General features: G+C 50.5%; 4 protein-coding genes across 4 annotated transcripts; 3 read left to right on the forward strand and 1 right to left on the reverse strand.

Annotated features, from left to right (window-relative positions):
- Positions 1-100: 100 nt before the first annotated feature.
- Positions 101-879, forward strand: IUM83_03687 (Carbohydrate-binding protein; the record flags this gene model as incomplete). Its single annotated transcript, XM_067927715.1, has 2 exons — positions 101-221; positions 314-879. The coding sequence occupies 2 exons, from the start codon at positions 101-103 to the stop codon at positions 877-879; spliced, it is 687 nt and encodes a 228-aa protein (XP_067795543.1).
- A 1,889-nt stretch (positions 880-2,768) lies between these two features.
- Positions 2,769-3,410, forward strand: IUM83_03688 (uncharacterized protein; the record flags this gene model as incomplete). Its single annotated transcript, XM_067927716.1, has 1 exon — positions 2,769-3,410. The coding sequence occupies one exon, from the start codon at positions 2,769-2,771 to the stop codon at positions 3,408-3,410; it is 642 nt and encodes a 213-aa protein (XP_067795416.1).
- Positions 3,411-4,663: 1,253 nt separating this feature from the next.
- Positions 4,664-5,020, reverse strand: IUM83_03689 (uncharacterized protein; the record flags this gene model as incomplete). Its single annotated transcript, XM_067927717.1, has 1 exon — positions 4,664-5,020. The coding sequence occupies one exon, from the start codon at positions 5,018-5,020 to the stop codon at positions 4,664-4,666; it is 357 nt and encodes a 118-aa protein (XP_067795542.1).
- Positions 5,021-10,126: 5,106 nt separating this feature from the next.
- Positions 10,127-11,561, forward strand: IUM83_03690 (Zinc finger MYND domain-containing protein 10; the record flags this gene model as incomplete). Its single annotated transcript, XM_067927718.1, has 3 exons — positions 10,127-10,994; positions 11,100-11,429; positions 11,542-11,561. The coding sequence occupies 3 exons, from the start codon at positions 10,127-10,129 to the stop codon at positions 11,559-11,561; spliced, it is 1,218 nt and encodes a 405-aa protein (XP_067795323.1).
- Positions 11,562-18,868: the final 7,307 nt, after the last annotated feature.

An 18,868-nucleotide genomic window follows, 5' to 3' on the forward strand; every position in this document is an offset into this window, starting at 1 on the left:
GCGGGGGCGGCATGAAAGCGATCGACACCTCCGTCGATATGCAACGCGACGAGCTCAGGAACGGGTCTTTCAGATGCTTCGGGGCGATCTGCCAGTGACCATGGCGCCGAATGAAGAGACATCGTCGAGGAAGAGCTCGTCAGCGGCAGCAGCTATGGCGTCGATCCGCGTTAGTAGCGTCCTCCGGCTCAAGTTCATCTACTCCGTCGGACAGACTGAAGGTAGATCACAGTATGTGGCTGTGTAGCCCAACGTGGTAACAACAGAGCGCGAAATTGCGTGGCGCGAAAATCGACGACAAACTTCTTATCAGCGACTTCTACCAAGACGAGAGTTACTCAGTTAAACGGCCAAACTACTCAATCGACCTCGGCACCAATTGCCACGACTGCTACGCCCACGTCCGCCACTGCTGCTCCAACAACTGCTAGCAGTTCGTCGACGCAGCAGCAGAGTGAAATCAACAGCTTCAATTCTCTCAAATCCGGCAGCTCGAACAGCTACACGGCTGGTAAGGTGGTTGCGGCCGACGAGTCTTCCAGTGGTGTGTCCATTCTTCAGTCTTCTGAAGCTGGCGTGGGGAAGACTTCGAGCACCCAGGAGCAGAACGATGAGGCCGACACGTCCCAAAAGGCGGGATCGGACGACACGAAGCAGGCCAACACCAAGTCCGAGGCGACCTCTGCGGGCACGAGCCCGGTCATTGTGGCTCTCGTGGTGCTGGCGGTTGTAGGAGGCATCGCCCTGGCCGCTGTTGCCTACACGGTCAAGAGAAAGAAACTGGACGACAAGCGCATCGATCGCAATGAAGCCGCGACTCGTTCCTTTGACACGTTCAGCTCGCCTGTGCGCATCAACTCTACTATCGCCAAGATCTAAGCAGTATGGGCAGCAAATGTTCACCCAGTGTTATGATGTCAGTAGCTACGATCGATTAGTAGCGTAATGAGTAATTAATGCGTTTGTTCTGTCAATTTTTGATATCTTGGACGAGCAGCCACTCCGTGGAGTGGTCCGCCCTGCCAACCCGCACCCCGGTGGAGGATAGTTGGGTGGGCTGGAGGCCCCAAGTGCCGAAAAATGCCCCATAGTGTAATGAGGGGTATCAGAACCCGGTCCCGAAATGGGTCGGATAGCCACAGGCATCCCCACCAGAGCAAGCCTCAAGCCTGGTGTGTGGGTTCTGGTGGCTTAAATCCCTGTCAATTTCTGATGGTGTTGCGTAGCAATAGGACCCCATGCTCAGATCTGCTTCGCCTTCAAGACAATGCGGGAAAGGAGAAGTCGTTCTTCCGTTTGAAACGGTATTGCAGTTTTTGTATCGAGTTACTGGTTCTGTAGATATCTTTCTCGAGTACATGTTGCGTTAATGCAAAGCCAACGCGATCGAGGAATATCTCTTGCTAATGCACCAAGTGGCTGGCAGACAGAAGATCCCCGATTCCATCTTCACCCTGTTGCAACTGAACAAAATAAAGGAAGAAGCACATTTTCAAAACTAACTCTTCTGCGCGTGGGTGAAGTACACGGACGACTTCAACTTGACGCATCCCTTTTCGAGGACGCTGCAATTTCCACTCTCTTAAATTATACGGCGTTCTTCAGGGAGAAGAACCCCACAGAGAGGGTGAAGTTGGTTTCGATATTGGAAAAGCACTTCAACGATGCAACTCTTGCGAACGTATTCGTCGAGGCTGAGAAGACATCAAGTGCCAAGACCCTCGCTTCTGACTTGATGGATGATTTGCTAATCCGCTGGATGTCGAACGAGGTTGAACCCAAAAAGGTTCATTCGTGGCTTCGTGTGGAGGGGGCAGCAGAAAATGGTGTGGCAAACGGGTTGCACGACAAGTGCATGCAGTACTAACAACCAAACACTACGACAGACTGTACACTGGCTAGTTGGGTCCCGCAGTTTGAAGAACTACATGCATCGGTTATTAGTTCATGTATGGTCTATCGTCGATAGACTAGGCAATCCTGCTCACACAATAGTTTTGTACTTGAAATATAATACATGAAATCGAAACAATCCGAAAACGATGCAACTGAATATCCACACTTCCACGAATTGAATAGATTCTTTTGTTAACACAATAGGGAAACCCGGGTGAGAGCCAATACATCTACTGCCAGAAGTGCAGCACAATAGCGTCCTACAGCAGTGTGCCACCATGTCTCTTTCGCGGTGAACTGCTTCGATTTGACACGAATACGCCAGCTTGTTCGCACATTAATACTCTGGCGGAGTTTGTAGCAGCCGCATCCTTCGAGCACCAACGGCAAATACACCACTGAAGTCGTGTGCACTTTTACTTAAACTTCACTTCTGAAGTATGTACGTGTGCTTCATGCATTCTGGTGCATGCACTGCTTCAGAAGCGCGCTACGTCACGAAAGAAGCGTGCATGCACGCATGCAATGCATGCATTCACCACGGTACCGCGACATACACCGCGATGAATCTGAAGGCGACGCGCGAGACAGCGAACACGTTCTTGTGGCAGTGGTTGGTTGGCTGCCATTTCTCGGGATGTCAAACGTCAGTTTTGCACTACTTTGCACTTTTGCATTCAGTCACGAGACAGGCCAGTTGAGACTGAGACCGGAATGAGGCGCCGACGACCTCCATTCGCGCTCGTCGCAGATAGCCACCTCGACAACGCTGGCGCAGTGCTAGCAACGACTGGGACAGCGTTCACTTTTAAATCTGCGCACTACCTCGCACTCGATTATTGCTACTTCTTCCTTACCACCCCCGCAAGAGCATGACGAGCGTCCAGCAACAGTCGTTAACCATTGCTCAAGACCCGCTGGACTCCAAAGTGGTTGTCGGAAGTCTCTCTCGGCTCACTCCTGTCGACCTCATGCCCGAGCGGTATTCGCGCCACATGAAGATCTTGACCAAGCTCAAGCAGATTCGTCAAGTGCAAGCTTGTCGGAGTCCGGACAGCAGTCGAAGCTACGTCGTTGACGTGTACACCACCTCGCAGTCCACGACCCGTATCCCTACGAGTTTGAAGACGGCCAACTCGGCGTTGGCTATCGCGAAGGGACAGCACTTTACTACGCTCTTCAACCAAGCAGACGTCCACACCGAGAAGCAATTTGCAGACTTCGTGCAGCTACGTGACGAGCTCTACGAGTCCTGCCACACGGGACCCCACCTGTACATGAACTGCAAGTTCTGCAGCGAAGTGACACGCTACCTGCTATTCGGAGCAGTGCTGCCGGGTGCGCTGCTCACCTGGATGCTTCCGCAGCGTCAGCGAACCAGGGCCGTGCAGCGATTCATCGAGTCCTTGTTGCAATTAGCAGTCTCGTGTCCTGTGATCGACTCACAAGCTTGTCCGTGCCAAGAGAAGCTCCCGCGGCAGCTCTACAGGTTCCTCTTTGAGACGTCAGCTTAAAGACTCCCCTGTCGTCACCTTACCCAGATCGTATCTAAACCTACTTATCGGAGACCAGACACTAGATTCAACCGGTCTCGATGCCGTCGAATACGTAAAGTACTATTATCTAATCAAGCCTGCAACTCTCCTGAATATTTCTGCCTGGTATAACATCTCTGCATCACTACGTAACTGCATGCAATCATCCGACACGGTTATCTTTTGTCTCGGTGGTGAGGTGTTAACCTCACAAGGTGCAGAGTATTTACTTTAGCGTAACATCCAAGTTAAAGTCGTCAAGTTAAAGACGATCAATTCTCGCTCGCTATGCATCGGTGAGAGCTGTAACACTGCAAGAAATCTCTAGCAACATCATGAATACAATTCGCTGCAACACTAGACTCCTACCGCCCAAAACATAGCAAGAAGATGATTCGGTGTCGGATAGTCTCACTCCCTTGTTCCGCTTGGCGGAGTCCGCTCACCCCAAATAGAACTCCTACAAGCATGCAAGGGTATAGAGACCCCGATAGACGCATTGCCTGGCCTTCTACCGTACTAATGGTGGTTGCAGCATTCTAAAACCCGTAAGCTCTGCCTCATAAACTCCTTGGGTGTCTAAACCTTGGTAGGAGGCAAACTTAAGCTGGAATGGTGTAGCAAGCGGTTGACGCTCAATGTAAACTGTTTCGTGACGTGGAAGACGGAGAGCGAGGAAAACACAAGAGAAGCTGGCGTCTCAAGGTCTTCACCGGAGGAGCAATTGGCTGTTGGAGTGGTCGTCAGAGTCACCGCAGTCCACTTATCGCGCGATGGGGGCTGCTTCCATGAAGCTTGAACACCTTTACGCCGTTGAGCAGATTGCACTGCACGTCCCACCCTCCCAGTGGTGGCAGCCACCGCATCAGTTGGTGCATTCAGTCCAGTCCAGTGTTCACGCTGCGTTGACGCCCGCAGCCCTGAATGTTTGTAAGCACTGCAGCGAAGCTTGGGGCCGCCTCGGTCAGCACGGAACCAGGAGAAGTTCTTCAAGCAAATAATTTATACGTTAATCCCGAGCGCTCGCGTCCTCGGTGCTCGTCTATAGCAGCCAAGACGACGAGCACGCGGGGACGCAGACGACGTCCGGAGGCGTCGGGTCACTTGGCGAGCTTTACATTTCATATCCATCCACGCGCCGCCGCTCGCTACGTTTAACTTAACATTCGCTCGTCCTCCTCCTCTTCCCAGTCAAGTCCCCACTGCCCTCAATGGCTACATGTACACGCACGTCACATCATCAGGGGGCAGTGCTCAGTCGGTGCAGGCATCCTCCTGCCCACTCGGGCCAAGACACTTGGCTGCCTGCCCAGTCCAGCCGGACCTCCACGCAGCGGCTCCTGTCCGGAAAGTCCCGCCCGTTTCCGTTCCCTCGCGGCCGTAAAGTCCGTGGCCTTCTGCCGGCACAGCACGGGGCACGAGGGCGGCGGCGGGCCCAGGTCCCCCAAGTCCACGCTCGGCCTCCTCTTGGCCTCGTCTCGCTCCGCGTCGTGGCACGCAGCGTCGCTGCTGCGGACGCAGTCGCCGCCGCAGCGGCCCGTCGCTGTACGACGCAGTGAAGTCGCCCAAGCGGCCTCGCTCCCCAGCATGGCGGTGGGTCCAATGGGACAATCTCCCCCGGACACAGCCTCTCGCTCGCTCTCGGGCCCGTCGAGCGCCGCTCCGCGTGCCGTCGCTCTGCGTGGTGCTCCGCCGCTGCGCTGCGTTGCCCTGTGTGCTGTGCTGTGTGCTGTGCGCTGGTCGCTGGTCGCTCTGCTACGCTCTGCTCTGCCTCGGCGATGCCGCCGCTCTCGCTATTGGGAAATGGCCAGCGCTTGGGCTAGAATAGAGACGGGAATAAACCTCGATACGGAATAAAACCTTGCAAACGACACCGTCATTCCGCACACCATCACTCTTGTTTTCGGGAAATTTGCCAGGTTTTTGGTTGTTGCTTTGTTGTCTTTATTTTTCCAGGAGATTTTAGCGGGGATTTTTTTTCCACGAGACCTTTCTTAGGATGAGGATAAGCTGTAGCGAAGAGAGGAATGAAGGTTTGTGCGTGTTTACTGTAGTCCCCGCTGCTTACGCTGGCAGTGGCCGCGGAGCGTTGGCTAAAGAGGGATTACTGGCATTTGGACGATTGATTGCCAACCATCGTTGAGTGTTTGGCCACTGGTATCGTGCACTGCCGGTAAGAGGTTGTCGGTGAGCAGCACCAGCGACAGATTGCCCTTAGCGCTTGTGGCATTGTGGCAGTGAAGGGCTTCACTGTTGGAGTGGATTGAAGAGCGCGACACGATTGGTCAATTGCGTAGGTTCCGAATTTCAACTTGGCTACACTAGTTGAAAGCTGCGCAGATACGAGGCGCTGGCTTTGACTCGTCTCCTGCTTCTGATCCTCGCCATCGAGCCGACGTAGTAGACAGCTTGCACGTACCATATCGAAAGAAGCTGGCAATTGTGCCGATGGCAGAAAGGGAAATTAAGCTACACTTACATGTATTTGTTGAGCCTGCATGTCGGAAAGTGACACTATACCTGGCACGTGTCCTCCACGAGGTTGTTCAAACGAATATCCTAACGTAAAGTGAATGGTTGGTAGACAAGTACGTACTGAGGTGTGCTGATTTAGCAACTCAAATGTACATGAGGGTACCGGTAGGCAGAATAAGAGGCTAAAAAAATGTCAGTTTCAAGGAGCAAAATGCACCCTTTGTTCACAAAAAGGTTAAAATGGACTTATCAATACGTTTTCCCATCAGGCGGCGTCCCGGTGCCGCGAACTCGAAAACACAGCTAGTATAGTGAGAGCTGCAGCGAACCCGAAGACGCGTTGTGGACCCAGCTCACTGGAGCTTCATATGTTGTGTTCAGCACGCCCATCGAGTCTAACGTAGAATACCGAATAGTACGCGGTACAGTATTTGAACACCCTGTGAATTGAACGCCGTCCTCTAGGGAGTTCTACAACTAACACAACACCCTCAATATAGCGTGGTCTTAATTGAACGCCTACTATGCATAACACCCTCCCTTGCACTAAAGGGCGGTTTATAACATTAGACCGCCGTGAACTATTTGGTATTCTACGTTATATTGACAATATCATTGACGTTTCAGTAACCTGGGCTCCAAGTAACACGAGGTTGGTCGTCACAGATGATGCGGGTATTGTGCCGGGAAAGCAAGCGTGGTGCCAGCTACGGTGACAACTCTGAGCCGCGCTGGCTTCACTTGAGATCAAGACAGTGTTTTTGCGCAGAAGGTTCGACAGGTGAACTATAGATAGAGTGCGAACGGTGTGCACGAACTGGTACCTCACTTACATCGATCTGGTAAAAACAACGTTGGTGCGCTGAACTAGCTAGTTTACTCGAACCCAAGTGGTACCACATGATGGGTACATGTTGAAGTGATTTCACCAATAGAAATACCATCAACTGCTCTATGTTGGCCGTACGGCTGTTTCAGACTATATAGACTGCGGCAACCTTTTCAATACCAAACCAAGACCGTACTTACACAGGATCATTTCTATAGTACCTTCTTTTCTATTCGACTTTCCGAATAGACAATCTCAATAACTTTGATGATCGTATTCGACTTCATTCATTGACTCGGGATGTCGGTGGTTGCAGTGCTGGGTCCTCTTTTGGACTTGGTCTCCCCCATTGATGAACGTCCGCTGTCGCTATTCCAAGGCAGCGTGAGTGAGTGGAGTGATATGAGAAGTTATTGATCTTTCCCACTTTTTCTTTTTATATGATAACCACAATTACTTTTCTGATCTACTTTCATCTACCTTTTTACGACTTTCAACCGTTCATTAACTACACGTCCGTACGCCAACAACTGCGACACTAACGTTATCCGTTCATCGTAAACGTTCGTTCAACTTTCAAGTCGGTGTCGGTGCAGCTCGGCGAAGTCATCGCACAATGCAAATACGACCATGCGCAAGTTCGTGAAGTGGCGGGGGCAGAAACCTCCATCCTGTTACCTGGCATCTGCAATGTCTCTATCTCATAGCACGAATCGCCTCGAGCTATACAACTCTCACCATTACAGCGACAAGATGGAGCCGCGATGGTGAGGCCGCGGAAGGCTCGCTTGGAGAAGCAGAAGAAGTGAGATCTTCTCAAGTAAGCGATAGCGGGATTAGTACAGTCGTGAGCCAAAAAGAAGGGGTCAGAGCAAAAGAATTGAGAATCGAGGCAATAAAGCCACCAGCAGCAATGAGTGACTATTCCTGAGGAACTTGAACTTCCGCCAATCGGAGAAGTAAGGGTATTTGCTAACTTGGAGGTGACCAAACTCCTAGAAACGCCCTGAGCTTGCGAAGAGCTCCGCACAGGCATTCAACTCTCTAAACGAAATAAATGCTCGAGGCCCTGGTTTTAAGCATTTTTTGTCACCCAGATTATCTTTCTGAGCGACCTCCCTCCTTGTTACAGAAGTAGTCTGGGTAATATTCACTTGCCCAATCACGAATGTTCAATACGCGAGAGGCCATGCTTCTCGCGACTCGAGTGCAGCCTTCGTCGGTGAATCTGTGAAGAAGCAAAACAGTTTCAAAGTGGCCTCCCAGTGCTACGTTGCCCATTGCTGCAGCTGTGCAACTTTCATCCCTGTTTTCATACATCCAACGGAGCGTCTTTAGGTCGCCGATATGGGTTGTACGGCTCACTGCTGCTGTCGTGCACGCTTCATTCCGATTGTTGTGTAGACATTTCACAATATCCAATGCCCCGCCGGTAGCAGCGCTATCCATTGCAGCACTAGTGCACCTTCAGGTCGCTTATGATGCAGCCACTCGACGATGTCGTGGTGGCCGCGGTTTGTCGCTCCGTCCATCGCAGCATATGTGCTCGTGTTTCATGAAGCCACTGCACTACATCTAGGTAACCCCCTGTAACACTCTGTCCATCGCTTTTGTAGTACAGCCTTCACTCCTCTTCTCGTGGAGGCCCCTGACCACTTCAAGGTGTCCGTTCCTTGCAGCAGCATCCATCGCATTCGCCGTACAACCTTCATGCGAAGGTCGTCCAAATAGTGCACCAATTCGAGATGGCCATTTCGCGCCGACGAGTCCATGGCATCTGTCGTGCAGCCCTTTGTTCGGTTGGCGTGAAACCAGCGAACGACTTCGAGATGATCATTAGTTGCAACTCTATCCATTGTGTCTGTCCGTACACTGAGGTGTAATCAACATTTCCGGCTTCACGCCTGTGCGGTACCCAAGGTCATAGAATGCATCAATCGTTTTTGCTTCTCCTTTTCTCTTTTTCGTTGCTGCCACTCGAGAGCAATAGTAACAGCTTGCTTCCCCACTTCGTGCAGATACTAAACAATTGGTAGATAAGCCGCAACAGCGATGGCACTGTGGGGTTTCTTCTTTGAGTAGTTGTAGATCCCAAAAAGTTTAATTCTTGGATCAATGCCGAGCTCCGACTAAAGCAACACTACAATGTCCTAACGCCGAGGCGACGAGTATCGTTTCTTCTAAGAGGTATGTACTGTAGTGCTCTCGTCCATACTGCCCCCAAAGCGCTTCGAGAGTCCTGCCGAGTCTCTCATTCTCCCTCCTCCTGCCTTTCTTGTTTAGTGGTTTGTCAACGCATGCGAAAAGATACTTCGCGACCGCACGATGGCCGTTCATGGCCACAACATTCATGGCAACACTGGTCTCTTCGTCTACATTGGTAATATGGGGGGCGGGTGGGTATATTAACCATGGCATGAGTGCTTTCGCCACCGCTGTTGTAGCCACCATCACTCTCAAGATCGCTGCCGCTGTGATAATCCTCCATCGTGATCAATCAACCAGCGCACAACTTCCAGTTAGCCCTTCTCCGCTGCCGCCACGAGTACTCCTCTGTCAAAGCACGTGTATTCCTCATCAAAATCGAGCAGCGTCTTGACCTAATCCAGCTGCCCGTTTGCAGCAGCTTCTCTATGTTAATCTCCATATCCAGGTCCACCATTTCCTGCAACCACTGCAAAACCTGCTCATTACCCATAGCCACAGCAGCCTAGAGACTTTCATACTCGTCCTGGTACTCAGCGTTCACATACCCGTAGAGCCAAACGGCAACCTCCTCATGGCCCGCACGAATAGCTTTGGTTGCGTCCCTGACTCCCCACAAAACGCATCTCGCCATAACCTTCGCTTCCTCGCTTTTCTCGTCGTCTCTGCCTGCTTCGATGTCATTATCGAGAATGTACTCGCGTATCTCCATGTCCCCCACTGCCGCAGTCTCCTCCTCAACTTTTCGACTGACGCTGAATCCTTCTCGAAAATGATCGAACAGCCATTTCGTCAGATCCAAGGCACAGCCTCCAGAAGTGACAAATTGAATTAGAGTCGCTGGTAAAATTCCTCCGAGTGCATGAGGCTGCGAATGGACCAGGACTACTCGTGGTCGTCGACTTGGTTCTCCAAAATCCGATTCAGGGCGCCAGAGATCCAAACGTGCAGTTTTTTGCCAGTGGCAGCCCCACCGACGAGTCCGCAAACATGGATACAATCTGCTCGACATGATGCAGTGCTTCGACCTCTGGCTTCGATCGAAAGAGCAACGTCGAGGCACCATAACGTCGCAATGATATCGACTCGATCTCCACCGCTGCCAATGTAGCCATTTATCGCCCATCCGTTACTTCAGTTCGTTACTTTAGCCTGTCACGGTCTCCGCTGCGCGACTCCGCACATCATGGCTGCATCGTCGCCGCTGTTGCCCACATACCGCCCGTCACTGTCTTCTGCAGTGCACGACGCGCTCTATTCGTACTGGAGACTACCTGGTTCCACCCGTTCATCGCTGCAGTCGAGTGTACCCAAGTTCCGAGTGGACGTCGATGGGGTCGTGACTCTGGACTGGAATTCGTGGTTCAGCTGCGTCAAAGCAGTGGAAGACGCCGCCAATGAGATCGAGGTGACGTGGGCGCTGGCAATTGAGGCAGAGCAGTTTGTTGTCAGTGGGGCAGTGGATTTGGACCGAGACAGTGGATCTTCCAGTTGGCGAGCAGTTCGAGGGTTGACCCATTTTGCTTCATTGGAAAAAGTGGCGGAGATGCTGCAAGATGATGTGGGGGAGTTCTTCTTGGCGTTTGTGGTGGGCGTGACTATACTGGAGAAGGCGTTGTACGACTTGCATGATCAAAGAACATCGACCTCGACAGGGTCCGTAAAGAAGAAGAACATGATCTTGAGAGACCTGCTGCACGCGGACACGCTCGTTGACGCACTGCCGGGAGGTTTCCTGCGGCTGCTGAAGATTTTGTTCCTTCCTTCCGGTCTGAACTTGCGCAATTTGGTGTGGCACGGATTTATTGCGCCTGTAGAGTTTCCCAAGTGTTTTGGGTGCCTTACGTTGTTGTTCATCATGGAGCTTCCGAGGTATTTCGACCGGCCGACGGAGGAACTGGGCGAAGCGGAGCTCTTTCGTGTCGATAGCTTTGATGGTAGATTTGTCACGAGAGGAAAGAGGGTGGCCATAAAGGCAGAAGACCGTGAGCGGAACCAGGATCTTATCGCTGTGTTACGTCGAGAAACAGCAGCAGAGAGGAGTGAAGCGATCGGTAGGTGGGTTGCTTCTCCCTTCATTCCGATAGGGAGATCAAATCTGCTACGACGTGCTATTGAGGCATTAGTGGGTCGTGGAGACGAATTGTGGTTCCTTATAGCTGTTTTTCCTGTGCTGGAGCACGCCTTGAGACTTGAGTTTCTTCGTGTAAACCAGGGCCGTGCTGGATTGTCAAATGCATACGCGTTAGCTCAGATTGGCGCATACTACTCCACTCTCGATGGCTTCGGTCAAAAGGACAAACACCAAGTGCTACTACACCCTGAGGTTCTACTCGATCATGAAATTAAGGACGACGAGGTGGAAGGCAGCTGTCGCAACTCGGTAGCAAACGCTCTTTACGAGAAGCTACCACTCGCGTCACTGGCGGTGTTGCTGGATCTGTTCATGATGTCAAGCGGGCCCAATCTCCGTGCGAAGCTTTGCCATGGTGAAGCTTGCCTGTCGAGTTTTCTCACAAATTATGACGAATCGACAGCCGCCAGAGAGGTCTCATTGGCTACCCAACTGCTGTTTGGAGCGCTTGTCCTTCTTTGCGGAAGTAAGCAAGACCAGCATGTGATGCTATCGGGGGAGGAAGCAGTACTAGCTGACGAATATGCACGCCCGGTTAGCGTCAGTCGCTGCTTACAGTCGTTTGATCGGGCCACTACATGTTCATTTCACCCGTTCTACCGCTTACATCGGGCTCTCAGCACGATTCACTCTGTAGCATTAGACTTCGCAGCTTTTCGAAATCCTTATACAGTGTATCGACTCAAAGAATTACGCGCAGATGATGGTCGACAGGCAAGTAGTACGCGAGTTGAATTTCTGGCTGTCCAAGACAGCGATGGCAGCGCATTCGCATTAGTGGAGAAAACTGAGCGGGTGGCGGAGTTTCAAGCAGCTTTGTCTGTGAAAAATGGTTCTGCACTTGAATTTCACGCCACAAAAAAGCAAAAGAGCTTCGCGCACTTGATCGGCCAGCTCAAAGACCAGTTGGACGTCGTTGCGGCTCGAATCCAGAGTGACTTCAGGACAAATCATTGCGTATCCAACGGAGAAGGTCGACGCAGCGTCTTCCTTTCGCTTGATAGTGCTCGAAACCCCTTGAATCTCTTGGAGCCGTCAATGAAGCGAAGCCTGTTAACTCTAAGTGATCCAGATGGCCTCAGTGTGGCTTCGTGTATGATGGAGATTATCGCGTGCTGTCAGCGATCACTTCAGACGTTTCGTAAGCGCGTGGGGCAGCTTCAACAGCTCGTCACTGAAGGGAAAGCTCGAACGAACCACCGACGTTCGTTGCTAACCAGTATTTTCTTCCTTCCCGTTTTCGAGCGCATGCAGTTAGTGAGCTTAAGCATCGTGGAGCATCAGCTTCTACACTTGCATGATGTGGCTGCAGCCACCAGTACCAATTCAAGCTCAGCCCAGTCTCCAAGCACAGGAATGACATGTCCGCTCTGCCCTCGAGCCACACAAATCGAGCGACTTCAACGCAAACTACTGCAGTGCATCACGTCGTTCGAAGGGTGTACAGGCAGCAGTGAGGCATCGCAAAAGAGTGGTGAACAGGCTGTAGAGCGTGCACTGCAGTTATTAAACTCCAAGGCCCTGAAAGCAGCGTTTCCGCCGTCAACGTGAAACGTGAGCAAGACCTAATGCTAAAATATCATACACGGAACGCCCACTTTGATACTCGACGAACTTCGGGACCGTGCACTTGTCAGGTTCATGTAACATTGATACACTAGCAACGATCCATTTTAAACGTTGATTTTGGACTTTAATAGTGGTAGCTAAATAAAGTCTCTTCTACTACTCCATTACAAGCTTGACATTTTTCATGATACAGTATTACTATAACAGTATACACGCGTGCAGTACACCTTACGTACAGGTGCTGCGCAATGCTGTTAATATAATAATCATCATTGAGCATCACACCACTTAACATGCACATGCCATTTGCTTTTGTCACCTTCTGCGGCCGTCTCACGGTTACCAGCTCGTAAACCACAGCTGTCTGCAGTTTGCCAGGATTTTTGTAGAGAACCAGTATTAATAGCGGTAGCGAGTGGCTACTGCAGCTCGATGGATTGTGTAGTGGTTGCACAAGTTGTGCACATGAATTTTATAGATCCCCCAACAGTGCATAGCCCACATTTGACCGCAATCCATTCTCGCATACGTGGTTTGACTGTGGCTTAGGAAGTGCCTCAAGTAGAACTGATATTACCTTCGATAACATTCTCCTTGTCAAGAAGCCCTATCTACATGAAAGGCTTCTATAGATCAGTGAATCAGCTCAGATAGAAGGCCACTCAACATCCATTTGATTTGATTTGACTGCGGTTTAGACGGCTAACTACGCCCGAAGCCGTGCTCAGCGCAGCAATGCCTACCGCCACTTAACATCCATCCTTGTCGAGAAGCAAGTCTAGCACAGGACATTGGATGGCTCACCGGTACAATTACCGTTGTTCGAAGCTACGACCTTGATGTTCGTGAACGACCAGTCAGACACAACGTCCGGGTTAGCCACGATGTCGTACAGGTTTTCAGCCGTTCCCTTCAGCCCGTCAATCTTGATTTTGGTAATTTTTACCAAACTCGTGGGTGTGCCATCATAGCCACCCTTGGTCTTATTGTAGTCCGAGTGCATCACGATGGCGTTGGTGACGTTGATCAGGGTATTGTTGGTGTAGACGGCGTTGGTGACGAGGCCCTTGAGGCCGACGATGGTCTTGATACGGATGCCGTTGGAACTGTTCTCAATTGTGTTACCCGTGACCGTGAGTCCGTCCACCGTGGTAGTCCAATTTAGCACTGGACCACCAAGAGATCCGACGGAAATGCCGTGGGAGCCGCAACAATAATTGTCGCTGAACACGGTATTTTTGCTGGATTGCATGGCGAGACAATCATCCTGGTTGTAAATTCGGTTCTTGGTGATCGTGACGTGGTTGTTCCTGCTAAGATCGAACCCGTCCGTGTTTTTGGCGACTCCATTTCCGGCACTAGAATTGAGCTTGAGTCCGGAGATGGTGGTGTAGTTGGAATCCCAGACACTGAAAGTGCGGTACGGCATGTTCAACATGTTGAATCCGGTAAACGTCGAATGGGTCGTGTTAAGGATCCTGAAGAAGACCGGTTTCGTGACTTTCTGTCCCTTGGGCCAGTACCAAGCACCCTGACCGTCAAGCGTGCCAGGCCCAGTAACAGTAATGTGTTTTCCTTTCACCAGGACTAGTGGGCCAGACCATAACTGCAGACATGGAGTGTTAGGATTTTACGAAGAAATGAATTGTCTGAGTCAGCAACTTACCATAGGCGCAAACGTGGAAGTGCCCTGAAATTTGATTTTGGCATTGTCTTGCAAATCCGTCAAATTCAGTTGGACACCTGCAGGCACCCGCAGCGAGTCGATGATGATGGTGCTGCACTTACTCACATCGGTATTGTTGATGTAGTCTCCGGTGAGAGTGCAGGCGCCCTTCAAGACAGGCGGAGTTTGCTTCTGGGATCCGTCGGAGCTTTCATCATAAGCGCCCTGACCGGGGTTGTTCTGGCTGGGGGTGTCCTGAACGGGGGAACTCTGCCCAGCGTTACTTGGGTCCGTCTGGTCAACGGTGGTGACCACACCTTGCTTGTAGTTGGATTTGGACTCAAGGGGGAACCCTGACTTGTAATCTTCTGACGGATTAGTCTTGCTGCCAGCATCGGCGATCGTGATGTTCGCGATCACCATAGCAACGGTGAATAAGGCGGAGAAAAACTTCATGGTAATTGCGTCCAGGAAGAAAAAATAGAAGTGAGGTCGCTGGGAATTGCATTTCCATCACGGCGTGGACAAGATCGGCGTAGAGATCCGCCATCGCACGATAGCCATTTACAATTAAACAATGCACTCGCGCTATGTGTCAATGTTATTCGCTTTGGCCTTCTTTTCTTGAACTGTATTACTCTGGGATTACGCTGTGTTTCACTCAGTGTATTAATACATTTGTAGACATTCGCGGCTGCGCAGCGCGACGAATCAATTCTAGCCACTGACGGGCGCATAGGAATGTGGTGGGTCGTCTACTGCACAACTGAATCTCTACTACATGTACTGCATTTTTTTTGCCCTTTTACCAAACTCCAACCAGCTTTTGCGACAAATCATCAATGGTTCACGTCGATCATCAAAGGATTACGCCGTGCACCATTGATGATGAAGGGTTAAATCGGGACAAATAGTCCTAAAATACAGTGGATTTGCAGCACGTATGAGTTTGATTTTAATAGTGATAGCTAAATAAAGTCTCTTCTACTACTCCATTACAAGCTTGACCTTTTTCATGATACAGTATTACTATAACAGTATACATGCGTGCAGTACACCTGACGTACAGGTGCTGCGCAATGTTGTTATATAATAATCAACATTGAGCATCACACCACTCAACATGCACATGCCATTTGCTTTTGTCAGCTTCTGCGGCCGTCTCACGGTTGCCAGCTCGTAAACCACATCTGTCTGCAGACGTTTTTGATTTGCCAGGATTTTTGTGGAGAACCAGTATTAATAGCGGTAGCCACGAATTTCGAGCGGCTACTGCTGCTCGATGGATTGTGTCACCAGCACTGTAGAAATCCGTCTGGCACCGTAGATCCAGCAGGTCCACCGATGGGTACGAGAAAGGGCGGTGATACACTAAAGGAGGCTAACTCTAGGAGCGGGCAACGCTCGCTTCGCTCGCGAGAAAAAAATAAGTCCTGCCTCATGTTTTGCCCTAACGCTTTCGGCTTTGTCGGGGGGGGGGGGGGGGGGGGGGGGGGCTCTGCCCCTGCTACGCCGTGACGCTGCGGGAACGGATACCGGTTGTTTGGTCGGGCGCTGCGCGCCTCTTCTATGTTTCGGTGCTGCTGGGATTCCTGCTGTGCTGAGTGCGAATTCTGTCGGTGTTTACGTAATTTGCTCGAGAACCAGTATTAATACATGTAGCAGTAGCCGCGAATTTCGACTTCTCGATGGATTGTGTACACCCTTCACTCTAATTAGTCGTGCTTCGAATATAGTCGTGCTTTCGTATTTAACCGTAGTTCCGGCCGATACAAAATGTTTTGTTCAGGCTCAAATTGCAACTAAAGCGCCAGTTCTCGATAGCTCTCGGTCAGGGGAATCCAGATATGGTCTTACTTTCCCCGAACTGAAGATCTATGAAGCAGAAAAGCGTTTTGACCATTTGTTTTTGCCTGGCGAGAATCGTACACCAATATTAGTCATGGTCTGACCAATTAGAGTGAAGGATGTAGTGGTTGCACAAGTTGTGCACATGAATTTTATAGATTTCCCAACAGTGCATAGCCCACAATAAAAGCAAGAGAAATAGAAGTGAGGTCGCTGGGAATTGCATTTCCATCACGGCGTGGACAAGATCGGCGTAGGTCACACGCTAGCCATTTACAATTAAACAATGCACTCGCGCTATGTGTCAATGTTATTCGCTTCGGCCTTCTTTTTTGAACTGTATTAATCTAGAATTATGCTGTGTTTCACTCATTGTGCATTCGTAGACAATCGCGGCTGCCAGCGACGAATCAATACTAGCCACTGACGGAGTGTGGTGGGTCGTCCACTACACAACTGAATCTCTACAATACATGTACACTGTATTCCTTTCGCGACGAAGGACGCATTTTTAGCTGAAAATAGCACCAACACACGTCCATTCCAGTGAAATCAAACACAGGGTGGGCGACGTCACTAAATAGACGAGGCGAGCTATTAATATCGCCTCCAGCGAGCGGTTGCGAGGTCGCGAAGCCGCAGCAAACCCGAGCGGGGAGCCCGCGAAGCTGGGCCGCGTGGTATTTGCGGAGGCGGGCCCAGCGCCGAGCATTCCAGCGAGGTGCGCATTGTACTAGGCCGAACGTACAATTCTAAATCACGAGCGAAGCGAACAGCGGGGGCTACGAAGGGGCGCCCAGCCAAGCGTAGCGCTTCTGGTCTGTTTATGAAGTACGTCAACTCTCCCAGTCACCATAGATCAGCCAAGTCAAAATGATTTGTAGGATTTGTTGTGTGATCCTACTGCATGTTTGTGTGTTTTTACGGTTCTATCGATTTGCGGTTGGAGTTTGGTAAAGGGCAACAAAAAAAGATTTGTAGGGTTTGTTGTGTGATCCTGCAGCACATGTTTGTGTGTTTTACGGTTCTGTCCAATTTTTTGCCCATTACCAATCTCCAACAAATCGACAGAACCGTAAAAACACACAAACATGCAGTAGGATCACACAACAAATCCTACAAATCATTTTGACTTGGCTGATCTATGGTGACTGGGAGAGTTGACGTACTTCATAAACAGACCAGAAGCGCTACGCTTGGCTGGGCGCCCCTTCGTAGCCCCCGCTGTTCGCTTCGCTCGCGATTTAGAAATTGTACGTTCGGCCCAGTACAATGCGCGCCTCGCTGGAATGTTCGGCGCTGGGCCCGCCTCCGCAAATACCGCGCGGGTTTGCTATGCGACCTCGCAACCGCTCGCCTTAGTTGGCTGGAGGCGATATTAATAGCGCACCTCGTCCATTTTGTGATGTCGCCCACCCTCTGAGTGGTTTCACTGGAATGGGTGTGTGTTGAAGAGGAAGAATGGTCGATTACCGATTAGTGGTCTTCTCAATTTGCTAAGTAGTAGTGCTATCTTCTTGTCGTTTATTCGATCAGTGTCTGGAATACGATGCCTGTCCGAATGGGCGTGTGTTGGTAGATGTACTATTGGACCGATTCCCGCAGCATTTATTCCGAACCTAAATCCCGAGAAAGCACGGGAATAAAATTTTGCTGAGGGGGCCCCGCCTCCGCCAGATTTTTGATTGGCTCCAAGACTGACGAATCAGCAAAGGAAAAATCTTAGGACAAAAACGATTCTGACTTGATTTTATATTTTCGGTACTTTGTCCTTAAATTCGAAAAAAAAACATGAGTTTGTCCGTAAATTTTTGCTTTTCAGGGGTAACAATCTCCATTAAACAGCACCCGATGACATTGTGAGTCGCTCTGCAACAGCACCAGGGCTTTCTCCGTGGTTTGAGGACTGATCCACCAGTCGCCGCGACAAGAACTCCGAAGGTGAAGACTCCGGACGACATTACCATTTACATGTAGCTCTGAAATCTCCATTTACGTTTTGACAGTATATCCTCTCCTACTGTACTTGTGTACCTTTCAAGCATTCAATTCAATAGCAGGCGGTACACAATTCGTTGTTATCCGTTACGATAAGTTAACGCTGATGAGAGCGCCGTCAATCGACATCCAGGGGTTTCAGTATTAACGCAGCGATTTAGGGGCCGCTTGATTCGCAGTTCGATGACTTTTGTATTTTGGAAGTAGAATTAAGAGTATCTCCACCGGTTCAAATGAAGTAAATTGTGAGAGATTTTCTGAAAAATTACGCGGGCCGCGGATTGAGCAAGTTCTCTCACGGAGAGGGCCTTGAGTAAAAAGCTCAACCGCCGGTTTTGCGGTCAAAATTGTGGTGGCCGCCACGCACACATAGCCAACGCCCTCAGCGCTCTCCGTATCTAGACACGATATCTAGCTGTATGCACGCCTTTGACACGCTGACTAGCGACGCTCACCCTCCTGATGCAGGTCAGCGCTGGTGATTGTTCTTGCTCCCGTCTTGCCGAGCCTCGCTTGCCTTTGCAACTTGCTTCTTTGTTTGCCTAGCAGTTTGGTTTGCGTCGTCTACATTGTTTCTTGCACTGCTTTCGTGCTACCAAACCGTAAGTTGCACAAAGACAAACATGAAAACATGACCATCTGCCGTATCGCTAATGTAGTGTGAATGTAGCTAATGTCGTTCGATGACAAACTCGCTTGGAGCCGCAAGCACA

The sequence above is a fragment of the Phytophthora cinnamomi genome (assembly GCF_018691715.1).
Source record: "Phytophthora cinnamomi strain GKB4 chromosome Unknown Contig21, whole genome shotgun sequence".
Taxonomy (NCBI): Eukaryota; Oomycota; class Peronosporomycetes; order Peronosporales; family Peronosporaceae; genus Phytophthora; species Phytophthora cinnamomi.